This window comes from Culex quinquefasciatus, chromosome 2, assembly GCF_015732765.1.
Source record: "Culex quinquefasciatus strain JHB chromosome 2, VPISU_Cqui_1.0_pri_paternal, whole genome shotgun sequence".
Lineage (NCBI taxonomy): Eukaryota > Metazoa > Arthropoda > Insecta > Diptera > Culicidae > Culex > Culex quinquefasciatus.
The window spans coordinates 209050130-209072757 of record NC_051862.1 but is presented as its reverse complement, the minus strand read 5'-3'; the positions used below and the strand labels follow the sequence as shown (position 1 = coordinate 209072757).

Below are 22628 nucleotides of genomic sequence, written 5' to 3'. Positions count from 1 at the left end.
AGCGCATATTTATAGCGAAATAATTCGCTCCGAACTGTTATTGTTTTATGACGAAACTTATTTTCCTTTATTGCTAGCAGTTTTCCTCGAACTTCTTTTTTTGTTTATTCGTCCAACGCCAAACTCACACTATGAAAATAATGTTGTTCATTGTTTTTGCTCGCTGCTCGGTCTACCAAGGAGAAGTGCAAATAATGGACCGGCAAGTGGAAAATCTCATTTCATACGCTTTTTTGAGCGCAAACTGACAGTTTTCAGCTTTGCTGCAGCAACGCGTAAAAGCGTGGCAAATGTTTGTCTTTTTCACAATACGGCTACGAATCTCAAGAGCGTTTCGGACAATTTAATCAAAAACGTTTAAAGTGGTATTCAAAAAGCTATGTTTTTGAAAAGAGACTATTTTATGAATGTTGTCTTGTTTGTTTCACTGATTGAAATTTCACCGATTTGAATTAATATGTTCTGAACCTCTCGTTAAATCAACTGAAATCTCGTTGATCAACAATTCCAAAATGCGCTTCTCAAGTTCACCAAAGCCCTTAAACAAGTTTCGCTTATCCCAACGGAATTACCACCAACTAATCCAAAATGCAATCCCACCCAGGGCGAACCTCACCACAAACTTGGCACGGCTTTCACGGTGCAGTCGACAACTATGCCGCTATGCCCGGAGTGTCTGCGGTGCGAACTGAACGTTGCCATTCCGTTTCCTAGAACCAGAACTTCAAAACTTCCCCGAATGATCCGTGTTGACACTTCTTCCTTAGAAACAGTTGCTCCTCCCACAGGCAAAGTTGCTCTTCAGCGACCTCTAATGAAATCTCCCGCAGAGCGCTTAACGCATCCCCCCCCCCACCGAAGTGCACCGCACTTGATTCACTTTTCCCGGTTGGAAAATGCTACTCGAGAAAATTTTGCAGGTTTCCACCCTTTGAAGTAAAGTTGTCTCGCTCGCGTCAGCATTGAAGAGTGCACAGGCAGCAGCTTAAAGTGCAAAAATTTAATATTTGCACAATTTACGAACGTTGCGTCATGTTGCACTTTTCGTCGTGTCGTCGCTGAATTTCCGACGTCAACAGCACGTACCTTCGTATTTTATAGTTTCGTTTTTTTCCTGCTGCTTCTGCTGAATATTTTGCCCACAGAAATTTGATGCTTTTCGCCTGCTAGTGCAGAGCTGTTCTGGAAGTAAACCGCAATATTATGCAAACCAACCTCGAAAGTCCGTCGCAACGACTCGGTACTGTCAAGTTGCAGTTGTGAAAAATGCAAAATGATAATGATATTAAGCACGGGGTTTCTCTCTCTCGCTCAACCTAGGAGTTTTGATGCTGTGGTGCTTCGTCTTAGTTTTTTCCGGGGATGAAAGTTGATCGTTGCGAGTTGCAAGAGAGCTTGGTGCTGAGCTTTGGGGAAGCTTTTTGCGAAAAGCTTGAAACGTGTTCAAATTAACAGTGCTGAAAAAGAATGTTATTATTATTTTTTCTTTGGTCAAATTCCCAGAAACGTAGAACAGAGTGAAAAAAGATACTCTCAGAGTGAATTTCTATGAAAAATTGACTTTATGATAATAAAAAAATAATTTGAAAATGGCTCGTAATTTCTGTATTTTTTTCGAAAAAAAATCTTTTTTATTTTAGAAAAGTGTACGCTATGGCTGAAGAAAATTGTTGTTGCAAATCAATGTACATAATAAAAATGTTGCTTCGGAAGGAGGTTTAGATAGTCCTCTACAAATATCCATGACCTATAAAATATTTTACCAAGGGATTTTTAATTTATTCCAATTTAAAAACATTTCATATTTTTCAAAGGAGGCGCGCGATACTTCTTTAATCAACTCCAAAACTGATACTTTGAGAATGATCGTGCGCCTCCATCAAAATATATGAAACATTTTAAAATTGAGAAACATTCAAAATCTCTAGGTAAAAAAAAATTTTTAGGTTACGGATATTTGAAAAGGACCCTCAACGCGTCCTTCTAATGAATAAAAGTTGAAGGTACATCAAAGAAAAAGTTCTCCGATCAGGCTCAAAAATTTTCTGGGGGTTCCTTGGCCAAAATAATTAGGCCCGTATTTTTTTGTTTGGCCATTAGGGTGGTTCAAAAAATGGCAATTTTCGTCATTTTTCGCAAAAACCTCTTTTTTCGAAAAATCATATCTCCGCGCCATTTCATCCGATTTTAGCTGTCATACACGCAAAAGAAAGGTGATATGTTTGGCTATTTCGGAAAAATAGTAAGAAGTTTCAAAAATCCAGCTTAACATTAAAAAAGTCGCATGAAAATTTTAAATGGCGTTTTGACCGTGTCTGAACCAAAGAACTTTTCCTGAAAATTTTTTTATCGGACTCCTCAGAAAATTTTCTCATAACATATTAAAAAATTGGCGATATTGAACCGTACCTTCCCAAGTAACATTTCAAGTACTCTTCCAAACTCCTGACGAAGTTTTGAAGAGAATTTCATCCTACCGCGGTCCAAACTGCTATGCTGTAGCTATCTTGAAGAGCTCTTGTAGAACTTCTGGAAAAAAATGTTACTTGGGTTTTTTGGAGAAATGATTTTTTGAAAGCAAAAACTGGGTTTTTCGGCGCGCCGGAAAATGGCGAAATCTACAAAAATTCAACTTTTTCCACTAAAACTGCGATAACTTTAAAATTTCAGCGATGACCTATAGATGTTATCAAAAGTTTCGTTTTTCAATTACGAAAATTTTGATGTACAAAAATCGCTGAAATTATAAAGTTATCGTAGTTTTAGTGGAAAAAGTTGATTTTTTGCCAATTTCGCCATCTTCCCATTTTTGCTTGTGGCGCGTCGAAAAACTCAGTTTTTATTTTCAAAAAATCATATCTCCGAAAGGTACGGTTTGACATCGCCAATTTTTTTATATGTTATGTGAAATTTTCCGAGGAATCCGATAAAAATATTTTCATAAATAGCTAAAACATTTCACAAAATACCGTATTTTTTTGAAATTACTATTATATTTTAAATTTATGGAATGGTTTTCAAAAGAAACAATATTGTGTTTGCTTTTTCACTTTTTTAATTTAATTTGTTTTAAAGTACTGAAGTTTTCACAAAATACGATAATTTTTCGAAAACTCTCAAATATACGAAATTGAAATCTGTTCAAAAATACATTCAAATTTTGTATGCTTCATATGAAATTTTGCTTCCTTTGATACTCATATTGTAAATTATGTAAATTCAAGTGTCTGAAAAAGTTAAGATATTTTGCTAAATCTTTAGTGATTTAAAAAATCAATAAAGGGAACATGCATTCAAAATTTCACTTCCTTTGGCAATTTTGAAAAAAAAGTGTATTTTTGAAAAATACGGTGTTAAGTGATATTTTCAATTAAAAAAAAACTATTCAAAAGTTTAAATGCCTACCAAATTTCTTATCATTTTATACCCAAATTGCAAATTATGAAAACTTTAGAAATTACGAAAAAATACGGTATTTTGTAAATTATTTAGTATTTTTCATAGCGACAAAAAAAAATAATTTATACCATTTTTTTTTTCGTTTATTACTCAAATAGCAAATTAGGAAAATTCAAGTGCTTTCCAAAAAATACAATATTTTATGAAAAATTAAGCAATTTTAAAAATGATTAACAATTTAAAACTGCATAACAAATTTAGCTTTGTTTGATGGCTTTATTCCAAATTTGAAAATTTGAGTGATTTTGAAAAATATTCGGTATTTTGTAAAATTACACGGAGAAAAAAGAGTTCCCAAAACCGTGAACAAGCGTTCATGAAAATGGGAACCACGAACAAAGTGTTCAAATTTCATGGTACGTTTTTCAAAATCGTACCATGGGATTTGAACACTTTGTTTGAGGTTCCCATTTTCATTAACGCTTGTTCACGATTTTGGGAACTCTTTTTTCTCCGTGTATAGTATTTAAACAGAAAAAAAAACTCTAAAAAAGTGAAAGGCACTCAAAATTTTGCTTCATTTGATAAGCATACATATTAGGGTGGGTACGTTTTTCAAAAAGTTCTCGGATCAAGTTTTAGTATGGTTCCCCTTGTAGGGCATGCCCATAGGGACTTTCATGCCAAATATCAGCTCATTTGGTTGTAAACTAGCTGCGCGCATCAGGTTTAAAGTTTACATGGGAATTACTATGGGAAATTGGAACTTTTTGTTCAAACGCTCCTACAGGTCTGGGAAAATCACGCGCCAACTTCTGGTATGGTCAGGCCTATGGGGAATGGTCTGGAGAACACTTTTTCCGAAGAGAGCATATGGATTCGTTGTCCCTAGACCTGGCGCATCGGCAAACAATCCGATGTCTCCGGAATCAACGGTTTTCCCTCAAAAAGCATCAAATTTTCCTTAGCATGCTATGAAAGCTTGATGAACACCGCGACGCCATACGTCAGGCAGCTACCACGTGGTTGAAATATTTTCAAAAAAATACAAATTTGCTATGCAAAGATTCTGAATTCGACTAAATAATGTCAGGATTACTCGAAATGATCATTTTCTAGTTAAAAGAAGGTTTGCAATTGAATATTCCAGCCGTTTCTCACCCACGTGGTAGCTGCCTGACGTATGGCGTTGCGGTGTTCATCATGCTTTCATAGCATGCTAAGGAAAATTTGATGCTTTTTCAGGGAAAACCGTTGATTCCGGAGACATCAGATTGTTTGCCGATGCGCCAGGTCTGGGGACAACGAATCCATATGCTCTCTTCAGGAAAAGTGTTCTCCAGACCATTCCCCTTAGGCCTGACTATACCAGAAGTTGGCGCGTGATTTTCCCAGACCTGTAGGAGCGTTTGAACAAAAAGTTCCAATTTCCCATAGTAATTCCCATGTAAACTTTAACCCTGATGCGCGCAGCCAGTTTACAACCAAATGAGCTGATATTTGGCATGAAAGTCCCTATGGGCATGCCCTACAAGGGGAACCATACTAAAACTTGATCCGAGAACTTTTTGAAAAACGTACCCACCCTAATACATATTCCAAATTTTGAAATTTCCCCGCTCCTCGCTCCATTCAAAACAATTTTATGTATGGTCAATTGCTGACGTGGTGAAAAAGCGGGGGGGGGGGGGTTTGTAGGACTGAGATTTTCAATAAAGTGTCTTCGTGGTTCATTGATGGTTCATTTTTCAAATTAAAGTACTGCTTCTTCAAAAATTTGCAAAATAATATATATTTTTTGAAAGATTCACGCCTTTTCCTGTCTACAGTTCACAGTTTATTAGTAAAACTATTCAATTTGTAATTGGTTTATGAATTTTAATTAAAAGATTTTGCAAGATTATTAAATAAACATGTATATCAATTTGGTAAGGTATGAGTTTTCTTAAGAGGATTGGGAATTTCAAATGCTTTTATATAAGGGTAATTCTCTACCAACTCACACGAAATCGGGAAAAGTTGCCCTGATCCCTCTTCGATTTGCGTGAAACTTTGTCCTAAGGGGTAACTTTTGTCCCTGATCACGAATCCGAGGTCCGTTTGTTGATATCTCGTGACGGAGGGGCGGTACGACCCCTTCCATTTTTGAACATGCGAAAAAAGAGGTATTTTTCAATAATTTGCAGCCTGAAACGGTGATGAGATAGAAATTTGGTGTCAAAGGGACTTTTATGTAAAATTAGACGCCCGATTTGATGGCGTACTCAGAATTCCGAAAAATCGTATTTTTCATCGAAAAAAAACACTAAAAACGTTTTAAAAATTCTCCCATTTTCCGTTACTCGACTGTAAAAATTTTTGGAACATGTTATTTTATGGGAAATTTAATGTTCTTTTCGAATCTACATTGACCCAGAAGGGTCATTTTTTCATTTAGAACAAAATTTTTCATTTTAAAATTTCGTGTTTTTTCTAATTTTGCAGGGTTATTTTTTAGAGTGTAACAATGTTGTACAAAGTTGTAGAGCAGACAATTACAAAAATTTTGATATGTAGACATAAGGGGTTTGCTTCTAAACATCACGAGTTATCACGATTTTACGAAAAAAAACTAGCTAAATCCACCTATGTGGTTGATGCCTTCCTCACTTTTTACCAACAATGGGTAACATTGGACACATATTTCAGCTATTTTTTTAGATCCAGAAAAATAAGTACACACATATAACTTAAGTGGTCATAATTAGGGACAGGGTTGCCAGATCTTCAATGTTGTGGACTCGTTGGAAAGGTCTCTTGATTACCTAACCAACGATGGGTCGGATGAAGGATCCGGACATTGTTTACATACATTTAAGTGAGATCCGGCTTCAAAAAAGTACATAAATATCACTTAAGTGGTCATAACTCAAGACAGGGTTGCCAGATCTTCAATGTTGTGGACTTGTTGGGAAGGTCTTTTGATTACCTAAATAACGATGGGTCGGATGATGGATCCGGACATCGTTTACATACATTTAAGTGAGATCCGGCTTCAAAAAAGCACATAAATATCACTTAAGTGGTCATAACTCGAGACAGGGTTGCCAGATCTTCAATGATGTGGACTTGTTTGAAAGGTCTCTTGGTTACCTAACCAACGATGGGTCGGATGAAGGATCCGGACATCGTTTACATACATTTAAGTGAGATCCGGCTTCAAAAAAGCACATAAATATCACTTAAGTGGTCATAACTCGAGACAGGGTTGCCAAATCTTCAATGTTGTGGACTTGTTGGAAAGGTCTTTTGATTACCTAACCAACGATGGGTCGGATGATGGATCCGGACTTCATTTACATGCATATAAATGAGATCCGGATATATGCGAAAACACATTTTTATACATAACTTTTGAACTACTTATCGAAACTTCAAACAATTCAATAGCGATGTATGGGACCCTTAACCAAGTCGAATGCAACTGGTTTGGTCAAAATTGGTTCAGCCAGTGCTGAGAAAACTCAGTGAGAATTTTGGTCACATACATACATACACACACACATACACACACACATACACACACACATACACACACACAGACATTTGTTCAGTTTTCGATTCTGAGTCGATATGTATACATGAAGGTGGGCCTTTGAGCTTTTAATGAAAAGTTCATTTTTAGAGCAGGATTATAGCCTTACCTCAGTGAGGAAGGCAAAAAAATTGAAAAAGTTACTTTTTGCGTTTCTCTTTGTTTCGTCGTCCGTGTCTGTCGCGGGTGACCATGAACGGCCATGATCGATGATGACCAACTTTTTCAAAACTTGTTTTCGTAAAATCACGATAACTCGTGATGTTTACAAGCAAACCCCTTATGTCCATAAATCAAAATTTTTGTAATTGTCTGCTCTACAACTTTGTAGAACATTGTTACACTCTAAAAAATAACCCTGCAAAATAAAAAAAACACGAAATTTTAAAATGAAAAATGTTGTTCTAAATGAAAAAATGACCCTTCTGGGTCAATGTAGATTCGAAAAGAACATTAAATTTCCCATAAAATGACATGTTCCAAAAATTTTTACAGTCGAGTAATGGAAAATGGGAGAATTTTAAAAACGTTTTTAGTGTTTTTTTCGATGAAAAATACGTTTTTTCGGAATTCTGAGTACGCCATCAAATCGGGCGTCTAATTTTACATAAAAGTCCCTTTGACACCAAATTTCTATCTCATCACCGTTTCAGGCTGCAAATTGTTGAAAAACACCTCTTTTTTCGCATGTTCAAAAATGGAAGGGGTCGTACCGCCCCTCCGTCACGAGATATCAACAAACGGACCTCGGATTCGTGATCAGGGACAAAAGTTACCCCTTAGGACAAAGTTTCACGCAAATCGAAGAGGGGTCGGGGCAACTGCTGTGTGAGTTGGCGGAGAATTACCCATAAAACTGTTTAAATTTCTCTACAACAAAAGTGTTTTTTTTATCGAATACTTGCTTCTGAAGAGTTGGAAAACCTTCCATCTGGATGGGAGGTCCTCTGCTATTTTGATTCCGAGAAATCAATTTCCCAACTAAACAACCCCTCATCAGTTAAGTCCCGTTTTCAATCACTTTGCTCACGTCCGCTTCAGCCGGCGCACATCGGTTACAAATCGCACGGCAAAAATCAGAACACAACCCTCGATCGGAAACAAATTTCGCCTCCCCGCCGGTTGATGGATTCCAAAGGCCATCAACGGTGATGAAAAGCTCTCTTGTTGGGCAGTTTTTCCTGAAGCTCCAACATCCCTTCTTCCCCTCCTGGAAATAGTCGCCAAGCCGAAAAGTCATGGCTTTGAATATTCATGTCGAGTCGAGTCGAATTTTGCGAGCTGGAAAGCTCCAACTTCTAACCCAGCTAGAGTCGGACACATTTATTCAAACAACACACCTGCTGAAACTGATGCTCCTGATCTGATGTCTAGTGTGTCTCTCCGAGTCGTGTGGCCATTTCCGGTGGCTTCGGGGCCACTGGAATGTTACCAAAAATGTTCAAACCAGTGGGAAAATTAATAAATCATTGCCATCCGCTTGGGTTTTTTTTTTGGGGAGGAAGACTTTGGGAAAACTGAAAGATTCAGACTTTTTCGTTTCGTTTTCCCATCCCAAAAAAGGAACGACCAGTTAGTCTATCTTTCCTGACAGCCATGACTGGCGATGCTTGTTTTACTCAAATTCAATTCATTGCCATTCATAGTGCATCGTGACGTGCATTTAGCAACTTGATTCAACTTGCACTGTCTTGGCATTTAGTTGGAGCTTACCGTAACCACCCCGAAAAATGGCAAGCAAATCCCCGACAAGGTCTCCGGAGACAACTCTGGCTGAACTGTCACAGGGCAATTTGTCATGCTGGTTTGTTCTGGATTATTGTCAAATGATGAAGCACTTTGTTTGGACGACTGCTTTGCGTGGCTCAGAACAGTGCTCTTCCACCATCAATTATAATGGCTTTACCTTGGGGGAAGCAACCACAATCCAATTAAATCTACTTGAGAGCTGTGAGCTTCTTCCCAGGTGAAACCTCAAAACCAGCAACCCACAACCCCCTTCGAAGTCAGGAAGTGGTGAAAACTGGAAATATTAATCTCATTATAAGTAATCTCGTCGGATCCATCAAGTGGGAAGAAACGACCAAACCAAAAATCAATTATCAGCAACTTGCCAGCGAATGGGGTTTGTGGTTTGCGAGACTTACTGACTTGGTCTAAGAAAAATTTCCCACAGACTCCGACAAACGACTGAGAGTTGTTAATGAGAAAATGGCTTGTTCTATGGGGCAAGATTGAAGCACGCTGTAAATCATTGTCATCACTTTGCCGAAATCTTGTGGGCTGGTCCGAAGAGGGAGAAATATATCCTACCAGGTCAGTGTGGTTTGTGGGTTTGTGAGTTTGAGGTTCAAATGGACAAGATTGCAGGGGTCTCGTTATAGGAGAAGAGTTATGGGAATTATTTGATGTTTGTAGCAGATTCTGAAAACTTCGTCAAATATAAAAACCCGATTAAATCCCACCAGGGGTGAGATAGAGCCTTTCTTACTAAAGAATATAACTTCTTTCAATTCATAACATCGACTTTGTTTATTTATAACGTCAGCACAAAAGAAAGTGACATGATACAAAAATCTTATGATGAAAGCAAGGTATTATTAATAATCTGTTTTCCAAAAGAAATTGAAAAAGAAATTTTCAAAAAAAAAATTACGTCGCACACCGCGGTTTTGGTGTTCTAGTTTTGGTACGAGCCCATAAACCGAACAAAGCAGGAGCAAATCAAAACCGAGGTTAAAGTGAACCGCGTGTTCAGCATCTATGAAAGTGAGAGAGTCAGAGATAGCTATTTTTACAACCACACTACTACACACTCAATCGCGATACCTTAGGTAGATAGCCATTGGCGTCGCGATTATTGAAAACTTTGAAAACGATATAAAGTGTAGAAGTTTAGAAAGCTCCCATTGGAATCCAATGAACTCTGTAAAATAAACTTACGAAATCACGACAAAATGAAGCCTACTTAATGGCGATTTTAGGAGCACACGGGAAACAAATTGTTTATAGCCGGATGAATGTCCTAAGTCACAAAAGTTTTTGCATAAACATTGGACAGTTATGCTGAAACGGACAGGGCAAAAGAAACCGAAAAGCTACGATATCTTATATGTTGTAGGAAACATCAGTAGACAAGCAACTACAAACAAGTATATCTCGATCCATAAACTATATGCGCCAGCATTTTTGCGCCAGTATTCGAAGCTCAACTTGACAACTTGTCTACTTGGCGACGAAGCGTCGAAAATCGATGCAGTGTGATTTTTTGATGATTTTTCCGATTGAAATTCATGCTAAATCGTAATATTTACGATGATGAAAATGACGTCCAGACATAAAGTAAAACCTATACCTTTCTTTAGTAAGAAAGGCAAAAAGATAAAATTCAATATTTTACCAAATTTAATTTTCTTACGCGATATTTTTCTAAATCCGAAATTAATTCATTTTATATAACATATCAACAAGACTTGCTTCATATACCACTAAAAAGTTACCTAAATTTGCTACATTTTTCAAGAAATGCTTGGTGTTTAAGTAAGCTTTGGTTAAAAGAAATTAATATTTCAATAATGAAATGCTGCTAATTTTTTCTTTAATATGCTAAAATATTGTCTGTTACTAGCATATTAATTTTTTTATAGCTGGCAAAAAGTGTTGAAATAAGTTGAACATTTACAATTATCATCAAGATGTGCTCTAAAAATAAAATTATAAAATAATTAATACAAAAATTTTGTCTTTTCTAAAAAAACTAATTTAACAGGAATGTTTCTTTCAACCTTAACTGGTTGTAGTTATTCATTTATAACACCTTTAGTACATTATTTTGAAAAAGCCAAACACACGAGCACACGAAGTCATTTTCATGAAGGTTGCCCATAATATTTTTTTCTAAACTGGATAAAATGATTTTTACCAATTTGACGGCCTGAAAACAATTTGTCAAACTTTGCAATTTACTAAAACAGCAAAGCAATGTTGAAGTTATTCTAAAAATTCCCAAAATTGTTGTATTTTTTAATCAGGCTGAAAGTCTTTTGGTGCCTTTGGCATGCCCAAAGAAGCCATTTTGCATAATTAGTTTTTCCATAAAATTTTCCATACAAATTTGGCAGCTGTCCATACAAAAACGATGTATGAAAATTCAAAAATCTGTATCTTTTGAAGGAAATTTGTAATCGATTTGGTGTCTTCGGTAAAGTTGTAGGTATGGATATGGACTACACTGAAAAAAAAAATGATACACGGTAAAACAAAATTGGGTGATTTTTATTTTAACTTTTTGTCACCAAAACTTTTTTAATTGATTTTTAATGTAAAATCAAATTATCAATCAAAAAGTACTTAAGTGAAATTTTGATAAAGTGCAACGTTTTCATGTTATAGCCAATTTCAAGTAACTTTTTTGAAAACAGTCGCAGTTTTTAATTTTTTTAAATTAGTGCTCATGTTTGCCCACTTTTGAAAAAAATAAATTCTATTGTCAATATCTCAGCAACTAATGGTCAGATATTCAATGTCAAAATATGAAACAATCGTGAAATTTTACTTTTTTTCTTATCGAAAACAATATTTTTATTTACTAACATTTTAAAAGGGCCCAACATTCAATATCACCACATACGGTAGGCACTTAAAAAGTTTCAGCTGGATTAAATAAACAAAAGAATTGCTGTTGTATATTATTTTTCATGATCTTAAAAAAAATACAACGGAATCGACGTAACACCTTATAATGTGGCCCTCTTTAACCTTGCGGTTTCGTTTCAGGCGTGTATCGTTCTTTTTGCGACAAGACTCCGCCTCCCGGGTCTGCTAAGTGTGAAGGTATGGGCACGGGGAGAGGGCACCGAATACCTATATTTATACTTAGCATTTTTGCGTCCGCCTCGGGATTCGAACCGGCGACCTCTGGATTGTGAGTCCAGTGCGCGGTCCGATTGATCCACACAGGTAGACAATTAAAAAAAATACAACCCTTACAATATACTGTTTTCTTTATTTCAAACGTTTACTTTTAAGTAACATTTTTCTTGGTTGCTTAAAATCAAAGATTTTTTTAAGTCTGCTGAATTGTGGTTTGGTTGAGCGTTTTAGCAGAATGCATTACTGTGACTCGTCTCTTTGTATTCTGCTGAATTGTTTACTGGTTCAATAGTCTGGGTTTACTGATATAATTTTTTTCAAAAAAAAACCCCTTGTACGAAACATCTATTCCTCTGAAAAAATAGTGGTTTTGCCTTCCTCACTGAGGTAAGGCTATAATCCTGCTCTAAAAATAAACTTTGCATAAAAACGTCGTAGACCCACCTTCATATATACATATCGACTCAGAATCGAAAACTGAACAAATGTCTGTGTGTATGTAGGTGTGTATGTGCGTGTGTATGTGTGTGTGTATGGGTGTGTGTATGTGTGTGTGTATGTATGTATGTGACCAACAAACTAGCTCATGTTTCTCGGCACTGGCTGAACCGATTTGACCCGAACTTGTTGCATTCGACTTGGTTTAGGGTCCCATAGATCGAGTTTTGTGGGTCTCGTGGCGCAGGGGTAGCGGCTTCGGCTGCCGATCCCGATGATGCTATGAGACGCGGGTTCGATTCCCGCCTTATCCACTGAGCTTCTATCGGATGGTGAAGTAAAACGTCGGTCCCGGTTTCTCCTGTCTCGTCAGAGGCGCTGGAGCAGAAATCCCACGTTAGAGGAAGGCCATGCCCCGGGGGGCGTAGTGCCAATAGTTTTGTTTTCGATCGAGTTTTATACAGATTGAAGTTTCGATAAGTAGTTCAAAAGTTATGTATAAAAATGTGTTTTCACATATATCCGGATTTCACTTAAATGTGTGTAAACTATGTCCGGGTTCATCATCCGACCCATCGTTGGTTAGGTTATCAGAAGACCTTTCCAATGAGCCTAAAACATTGAAGATCTGGCACCCCTGTCTCGAGATATCCCCACTTAAGTGATATTGATGTACTTTTTGGATGCCGGATCTCACTTAAATGTATGTGAACTATGTCCGGATCCACCATCCGACCCATCGTTAGTTAGGTTATCAAAAAACCTTTCCAGCGAGTTCAAAACATTGAAGATCTGGCAACCCTGTCTCGAGATATCCCGACTTAAGTGATATTGATGTACTTTTTGGAAGCCGGATCTCACTTAAATGTATGTAAACTATGTCCGGATCCACCATCCGACCCATTGTTGGTAAGGTTATCAAAAGACCTTTCCAAAGAGTCTAAAACATTGAAGATCTGGCAACCCTGTCTCGAGATATGTCCACTTAAGTGATATTGATGTACTTTTTTGAAGCCGGATCTCACTTAAATGTATGTAAACTATGTCCGGATCCACCATCCAACCAAACGTTGGTTAGGTTATCAAAATACATTTCCAACGAGTCTAAAACATTGAAGATCTGACAACCCTGTCTCGAGATATGGCCACTTAAGTGATATTGATGTACTTTTTTGAAGCCGGATCTCACTTAAATGTATGTAAACTATGTCCGGATCCACCATCCGACCCATTGTTGGTTAGGTTATCAAAATACCTTTCCAACGAGTCTAAAACATTGAAGATCTGGCAACCCTGTCTCGAGATATGGCCACTTAAGTGATGTTTATGTATTTTTTGGATGCTGGATCTCACTTAAATGTATGTAAACTACGTCCGGATCCAGGTTATCAGAAGATCTTTCTAACGAGTTCAAAACATTGAAGATCTGGCAACCCTGTCTCATCAAGCATTCTATTTAAATCCAGAGTTTTTTTTTAATAGATCCTATGAACATATGAAAGCACATAATTGATGACCACCCATAAAATGAGCAGATGGATCGATATGAATATTTTTCTGAAATAATACTATGCATGTTGATTTCTTTTTGTTCGTCATCAATATTGTTGATTTTGACCGTCATTTTGATACCAGAAACATCTCCAAATTCAATCTGTAATTAGTTTTGGTTATGATGCAAACAGTTAAAAATCTATGTGTTTCACAACACAAATAAATATTTAACATTTGTCAATTTCAATGCAACAAATGAACAATCGAGATCAATTTCGCTTGTAGACTAGCACATTTTAACTGGAAGCACATTTATTGATTTTTTATTCAAACAGATGGAACTCAATTCTATGCAAAATTAATACAAAAGAAAATCATCATGAAATGATAACAGTTAAAAAAAGAGAAATTATTAGAATTTATCTGTTCAAGTATTTATTGTCACAAACTGCAGGTTAATCGGTTCATCTTCGGTCGGTTCCTGATTAAATAATGTCAAAAGTCTGCTAGATTTCTACAATTTGCTGTTCAATTATTTTAAATTTATCAAATACCAAACCTTTTGAAAGTCTTTTTAAAATGTCGCTATTAAACTGATTACAGTCTACAGTCTACATTGAATTTATTGGTGGGGAAGCCATTTGAAAATCACACTGATGCATAACTCTGTTTGCAATACTCTATAATTATCAGAATTTGATTAAACGATGACTCGTGACTCAATTGTGATGTCAACTTTAAGTAGCAGCTTCGCTTAATGTTAACCCTTGTCACCGTGCACTAAAGAAGCAATTAATTGCCCCATTTTACCGCGCTCTTATCGCCACTCCCACTCGAGTCAAGTTGTGTCCCATCTTGCACCCCCCCCTCAAAATACGAACAAAAACCATCCCAGGAATGCCTCATTTTGGTACCAAATTGTCCACTTTTCATGTTGGCTGGGCTTCCCTTGGGAAAAAGCACCCCTTCGGGGTTCGGTAAATGGCAAACTAAAAGAGAGGAGAATTTTCATCGCCATTAAACCTCGTATCGTCTCAATTAATTTTCCGATGAAAAGAGTGGGTGGTGGATGGGAATGTTGCTGCTGCTGCAATGCGAAAATGATGTAATAACATGACAGTTTTGAGCGGGCGAACCCCCCAGGGGAGGTTGGGTTGCGGATATTTATTCGATTTTTGATCCAAACACGAAAGAGGGAAAGCTCGGAGTTGAAAGAGGGTTTAATGGCTTGTCAGACTGGGGGACAACGGGTTGACACGCGTTGACTGGGCAAGATTCCTGACGGGAGGTGGTGGAGGTTTTAAGTTTTCCCCTGAGGAAGCAAAGGGATTTGCAGACGGTGAAATTTCAATTTTCCTTCGTTATGATATGACGGGATACTATATGAAAAAAGCCATACAACTGGGGGACTTTTCGGTTTGACGAAGGTACTCTACCAAGGTAAGCTTCGCTGAACGAGATCATTCGAGTTGAAGTCTGAGAATTTCGGATATAGGCTAATATTGCTTCAGAAGTTTCTGTAATCTCTCAGAATTGAATTTTATCAAAGGATTTATTTCATCTAAATAAACAATTCAAACCGTATCAAAAGCCAAGAAACTTCGAACTCCTTTCTTGAAACAGAAACCAACCAACTTCAAACAATTCGTAATCAATGTTAAACTTTCCCAATCATCCCACGAATCACTTCCAATAACCAACCCCCGTTTACACTTTCAAGTCACGACGCTGAACTTTGCCCTCACCCCGCACAACTGAAGTCAGATCAAAAAGTGTGTGTGTGTTCCACAATTTCGCTAATCGCTTTGACAGCCGGGGTTCAATTCACACCATCAATCAACAAGCAAGTTTCTCATTAACATTCGTCGTCTTCTTCTTTGTTTTAATCATCATCACCACCCCCAAATGGATACTCCCGATGGTGGCTGTAATATTTCAACGGGACGGCACGCTTTCCGGTGGCGAACGCATCCATCAGGGCGATTTCCTCCGCCGTCAGCTGGAAGTCGAAAATGTCAATGTTCTCCAGGGTCTCGGCCCGGTTCGACGGCTTCGGAATGGGAATGGTACCGATGTCAAGCTGAAGGGGGAGAAGGGAGATTAATCAGACGTTAGAGTAATTAAAAAAAAAATGGCTTTTGAACAATTTTGGGAACTAGGAAAACTTCATTAATCACATAAAAACAATTTGATTATGATTGAAAAATGTGAAGGATGTATTTCAGTACATGAAAAAACTAAAAAAAATCATGAAAATTAAAAACTAAATCAAATGTCATTCCAAGCTATTCAAAAAAAGCTTGAAAAACCTGACAAACTTAAAAAACTTGAAAAACTTGAAAAACTTGAAAAACTTGAAAAACTTGAAAAACTTGAAAAACTTAAAAAACTTGAAAAACTTGAAAAACTTGAAAAACTAAATTTACCAAAATTACCAAAATTACCAAAATTACCAAAATTATCAAAATTACCAAAATTACCAATATTACCAAAAATACCAAAATAACCAAAATAACCAAAATTACCAAAATTACCAGAATTACCAAAATTACCAAAATTACCAAAATTAACAAAATTACCAAAATTACCAAAATTACCAAAATTACCAAAATTACCAAAATTATCAAAATTATCAAAATTACCAAAATTAACAAAATTACCAAAATTACCAAAATTACCATAATTACCAAAATTACCAAAATTACCGAAATTATCAAAACTACCGAAATTACCATAATTATCAAAATTACCGTAATAATCAAAATTACCAAAATTACCAAAATTACCAAAATTACCAAAATTACCAAAATTACCAAAATTGTCGAAAATGACAAATATGACAAAAATGACAAAAATGACAAAAATGACAAAAATGACAAAAATGACAAAAATGACAAAAATGACAAAAATGACAAAAATGACAAAAATGACAAAAATGACAAAAATGACAAAAATGACAAAAATGACAAAAATGACAAAAATGACAAAAATGACAAAAATGACAAAAATGACAAAATGACAAAAATGACAAAATGACAAAAATGACAAAATGACAAAAATGACAAAATGACAAAAATGACAAAAATGACAAAAATGACAAAAATGACAAAAATGACAAAAATGACAAAAATGACAAAAATGACAAAAATGACAAAAATGACAAAAATGACAAAAATGACAAAAATGACAAAAATGACAAAAATGACAAAAATGACAAAAATGACAAAAATGACAAAAATGACAAAAATGACAAAAATGACAAAAATGACAAAAATGACAAAAATGACAAAAATGACAAAAATGACAAAAATGACAAAAACAAAAATGACAAAAATGACAAAAATGACAAAAATGACAAAAATGACAAAAATGACAAAAATGACAAAAATGACAAAAATGACAAAAATGACAAAAATGACAAAAATGACAAAAATGACAAAAATGACAAAAATGACAAAAAATTAAGAAATTGAAGAAATTGAAGAATTGGAAGCATTTAAAAAAAATTAAGAGTTTTAGGAATTTTAAAAATTAGAATTTTTGTAGAATTTGAAGAATTTGAAGAATTTTAAGAATCTTAAGATTTTTAAGAATTTTAAGAATTTGAAGAGTTTGAAGAATTTGAAGAGTTTAATTAATTTGAAGAATTTGAAGAATTAGAAGAATTTGAAGAATTTGAAGAATTTGAAGAATTTGAAGAATTTGAAGAATTTGAAGAATTTGAAGAATTTGAAGAATTTGAAGAATTTGAAGAATTTGAAGAATTTTAAGAATTTGAAGAATTTGAAGAATTTATTTTTTAGAGGTTTTGAAACCACGGACAGTAACTCTAACAAACACTCACCAAATAACGCAGCACAATCTGTGCGTTACTCTTCCCATATTTCGCCCCAACTCTCGCCACCCCAGCATCGGTCAGCACGTTTGCTGTCACCCCGCTGGACGAGTCACTCCGGTTGGCACGGCCCATGGGACTGGCAGCGGTCACGGTGATGTCCTCGCCCCGGCAAAACTCGATCAGTGGTTTCTGGTTGAAGCCCGGATTGCACTCGACCTGGTTGGTCACCGGACGGATTGTGGCCACAGCCAGCAGCCGTCGCAACTGGGCCCGGTTGAAATTGGACACTCCGATGCTGCGAACCTGGCCTGCCCTCACCAGCTGCTCCATCGCACGCCAGGTGTCACATAAGTCCACCTCGGAGCAGGCGACCTTCCCCTGGGTGTCGTACGGAATGAGATCCGCCTCGTCGAATCCCCGGAATGCCAACGCCATCGGCATGTGCATCAGGTACAGGTCCACGTAGCTCAACTTCAAATTGGCCAAGGACCGGCCAAACGCCTCGGCTACGTGCTTGGGACTGTGGAAGGAATTCCAGAGCTGTGGGAGGAGGGAGGAGGAAACACGCAAAATGCAAACACATTAGCCCCGTCAAACATCGCCTCCAATGCAATAATTTGAAACCTTAGTCGTGATGAAGAGGTCCTCCCGGGCGACAAATCCCTCGGCTATCTTGTCCCGGACTGCGCAGCCAACTTCACGCTCGTTGCCGTACCGGAAGGCCGTGTCAATGTGCCGGTAGCCGATGTCGATGGCCTGCTTAATTGAGCGAATGCCTTCCTCGCCACGTGTCTGTCCGGGGATTGAAACGAAATTAGGCATTTGGACTTAAAAACGAGTTGAAATAAAAGCGAACAAAGACTGTACTCACCAAGTACGTTCCCAGCCCGATCTGCGGAATTTGACGTCCGTTAGAGAACGTTACCCGCGGCACCGAGGACCACATTGTCCAGGACTGAAACCTTGTCTTTTCCGCCTCAACAATAATCTGACTGAATGCGTGAAATACTAGAACAAAGTCCTGCTGAGAGGAAGAGCCGTGAATCGTCCGACCTCTTTGTCCGGCGCTGGTCACTTTTGCACTGGAGCAGACACAACACGGAACTAAGCTTGAGGGGGTTTCGCTCTCGAGAATTGACAACTCTTATCATTGTCTGGATTCCTGACACGGAAACGTACGTTTGCCCACCAGGATTTGAAGGCATTTTCCAAAACGAGAGCAATGTTTTGAAGAGGTCTTTCGTTTTGTGTTGGTTTCGACGTTTTTAGCCTATTTTTGGCAGAAAAGCCCATCGTCCAGCTTTATCTGAATTCGAGCTTACACGACGATATTGCATGGACAATTTCGATAAGCTGCAGAATGGGCCAAAGAGGTGATGGCACTTGTTTCACACGTGAGAAGCTTATCAGAGGGGAAGAGGATTTGTCAATTGGCGAACGCAAGCTTGTTTGGCGCCCACTGATAAGCTGTTGATAATGGAATCTGTCAATAGTGTCAATGGTTTGTTTTGGTTTGGTAAGACAACAAGACCTAATCATTATTTTTATTTTATTTCAACCATTTCACGCCCGGAAAAAAATGAAACCTAAATTCTTTCTTTTCTCCGATGAGTTGTCTTAAAATTCTTAAAATTCTTAAAATTCTTAAAATTCTTAAAATTCTTAAAATTCTTAAAATTCTTAAAATTCTTAAAATTCTTAAAATTCTTCAAATTTTTAAAATTCTTAAAATTCTTAAAATTCTTAAAATTCTTAAAATTCTTAAAATTCTTAAAATTCTTAAAATTCTTAAAATTCTTAAAATTCTTAAAATTCTTAAAATTCTTAAAATTCTTAAAATTCTTAAAATTCTTAAAATTCTTAAAATTCTTAAAATTCTTAAAATTCTTAAAATTCTTAAAATTCTTAAAATTCTTAAAATTTTAAAATTCTTAAAATTCTTAAAATTCTTAAAATTCTTAAAATTCTTAAAATTCTTAAAATTCTAAAATTCTTAAAATTCTTAAAATTTTAAAATTCTTAAAATTTTAAAATTCTTAAAATTCTTAAAATTTTAAAATTCTTAAAATTCTTAAAATTCTTAAAATTCTTAAAATTCTTAAAATTCTTAAAATTCTTAAAATTCTTAAAATTCTTAAAATTCTTAAAATTCTTAAAATTCTTAAAATTCTTAAAATTCTTAAAATTCTTAAAATTCTTAAAATTCTTAAAATTCTTAAAATTCTTAAAATTCTTAAAATTCTTAAAATTCTTAAAATTCTTAAAATTTTAAGAATTTTAAGAATTTTAAGAATTTTAAAAATTCTTAAAATTCTTAAAATTCTTAATATTCTTAAAATTCTTAAAATTCTTAAAATTCTTAAAATTCTTAAAATTCTTAAAATTCTTAAAATTCTTAAAATTCTTAAAATTCTTAAAATTCTTAAAATTCTTAAAATTCTTAAAATTCTTAAAATTCTTAAAATTCTTAAAATTCTTAAAATTCTTAAAATTCTTAAAATTCTTAAAATTCTTAAAATTTTAAAATTCTTAAAATTTTAAAATTCTTAAAATTCTTAAAATTCTTAAAATTTTAAAATTCTTAAAATTCTTAAAATTCTTAAAATTTTAAAATTCTTAAAATTCTTAAAATTCTTAAAATTCTTAAAATTCTTAAAATTCTTAAAATTCTTAAAATTCTTAAAATTCTTAAAATTCTTAAAATTCTTAAAATTCTTAAAATTCTTAAAATTTTAAAATTCTTAAAATTTTAAAATTCTTAAAATTCTTAAAATTCTTAAAATTCTTAAAATTCTTAAAATTCTTAAAATTCTTAAAATTCTTAAAATTCTTAAAATTCTTAAAATTCTTAAAATTCTTAAAATTCTTAAAATTCTTAAAATTCTTAAAATTCTTAAAATTCTTAAAATTCTTAAAATTCTTAAAATTCTTAAAATTCTTAAAATTCTTCAAATTCTTAAAATTCTTAAAAGCCTTAAAATTGTTAAAATTCTTAAAATTTTAAAATTCTTAAAATTCTTAAAATTCTTAAAATTCTAAAAATTCTAAAAATTCTTAAAATTCTTAAAATTCTTAAAATTCTTAAAATTCTTAAAATTCTTAAAATTCTTAAAATTCTTAAAATTCTTAAAATTCTTAAAATTCTTAAAATTCTTAAAATTCTTAAAATTCTTAAAATTCTTAAAATTCTTAAAATTCTTAAAATTCTTAAAATTCTTAAAATTCTTAAAATTCTTAAAATTCTTTAAATTCTTAAAATTCTTAAAATTCTTAAAATTCTTAAAATTCTTAAAATTCTTAAAATTCTTAAAATTCTTAAAATTCTTAAAATTCTTAAAATTCTTAAAATTCTTAAAATTCTTAAAATTCTTAAAATTCTTAAAATTCTTAAAATTCTTAAAATTCTTAAAATTCTTAAAATTCTTAAAATTCTTAAAATTCTTAAAATTCTTAAAATTCTTAAAATTTTAAAATTCTTAAAATTCTTAAAATTCTTAAAATTCTTAAAATTCTTAAAATTCTTAAAATTCTTAAAATTCTTAAAATTCTTAAAATTCTTAAAATTCTTAAAATTCTTAAAATTCTTAAAATTCTTAAAATTCTTAAAATTCTTAAAATTCTTAAAATTCTTAAAATTCTTAAAATTCTTAAAATTCTTAAAATTCTTAAAATTCTTCAAAATTCTTAAAATTCTTAAAATTCTTAAAATTCTTAAAATTCTTAAAATTCTTAAAATTCTTAAAATTCTTAAAATTCTTAAAATTCTTAAAATTCTTAAAATTCTTCAAATTCTTCAAATTCTTCAAATTCTTCAAATTCTTAAAATTCTCAAAATTCTTAAAGTTCTTAAAATTGGGTAATTCTCTACCAACTCACACGAAATCGGGAAAAGTTGCCCCGACCCCTCTTCGATTTGCGTGAAACTTTGTCCTAAGGGGTAACTTTTGTCCCTGATCACGAATCCGAGGTCCGTTTTTTGATATCTCGTGACGGAGGGGCGGTACGACCCCTTCCATTTTTGAACATTCAATAATTTGCAGCCTGAAACGGTGAAGAGATAGAAATTTGGCATCAAAGGGACTTTTATGTAAAATTAGACGCCCGATTTGATGACGTACTCAGAATTCCGAAAAACGTATTTTCATCGAAAAAACAATAAAAAGTTTTAAAATTCTCCCATTTTCCGTTACTCGACTGTAAAATTTTGGAACATGTCATTTTATGGGAAATTTAATGTACTTTTCGAATCTACATTGTCCCAGAAGGGTCATTTTTCATTTAGAACAAAATTTTTCATTTTAAAATTTCGTGTTTTTCTAACTTTGCAGGGTTATTTTTTAGAGTGTAACAATGTTCTACAAAGTTGTAGAGCAGACAATTTCAAAAATATATAGACATTAGGGTTTGCTTATAAACATCACAAGTTATCGCGATTTTACGAAAAAAGTTTTGAAAAAGTTACTTTTTGCGTTTCTCTTTGTTTCGTCGTCCGTGTCTGTCGCGGGTGACCATGAACGGCCATGATCGATGACGACCAACTTTTTTAAAACTTTTTTCGTAAAATCGTGATAACTTGTGATGTTTATAAGCAAACCCCTTATGTATATATATCAAAATTTTTGTAATTGTCTGCTCTACAACTTTGTAGAACATTGTTACACTCTAAAAATAACCCTGCAAAGTTAGAAAAACACGAAATTTTAAAATGAAAAATTTTGTTCTAAATGAAAAATGACCCTTCTGGGACAATGTAGATTCGAAAAGTACATTAAATTTCCCATAAAATGACATGTTCCAAAATTTTTACAGTCGAGTAACGGAAAATGGGAGAATTTTTAAAACTTTTAGTGTTTTTTCGATGAAAATACGTTTTTTCGAATTCTGATTACGCCATCAAATCGGGCGTCTAATTTTACATAAAAGTCCCTTTGACACCAAATTTCTATCTCATCACCGTTTCAGGCTGCAAATTATTGAAAAACACCTCTTTTTTCGCATGTGCAAAAATGGAAG

At 34.4% G+C, this 22628-nt stretch overlaps 2 protein-coding genes across 10 annotated transcripts in view; one reads left to right on the top strand and one right to left on the bottom strand.

Moving 5' to 3' along the window:
* Positions 1–22628, top strand: part of LOC6050917 — a 363016-nt gene that overhangs the window by 299759 nt on the left and 40629 nt on the right. The window lies entirely within an intron of this gene.
* Positions 15311–18841, bottom strand: LOC6051443 (1,5-anhydro-D-fructose reductase). The gene is made up of 4 exons (XM_038256320.1): positions 18487–18841; positions 18240–18407; positions 17622–18155; positions 15311–15857 (listed from the first exon to the last, which is right to left on the bottom strand). Exons 1-4 carry the CDS (start codon positions 18559–18561, stop codon positions 15660–15662), a joined length of 975 nt encoding a protein of 324 aa, XP_038112248.1. The 5' UTR covers positions 18562–18841; the 3' UTR covers positions 15311–15659.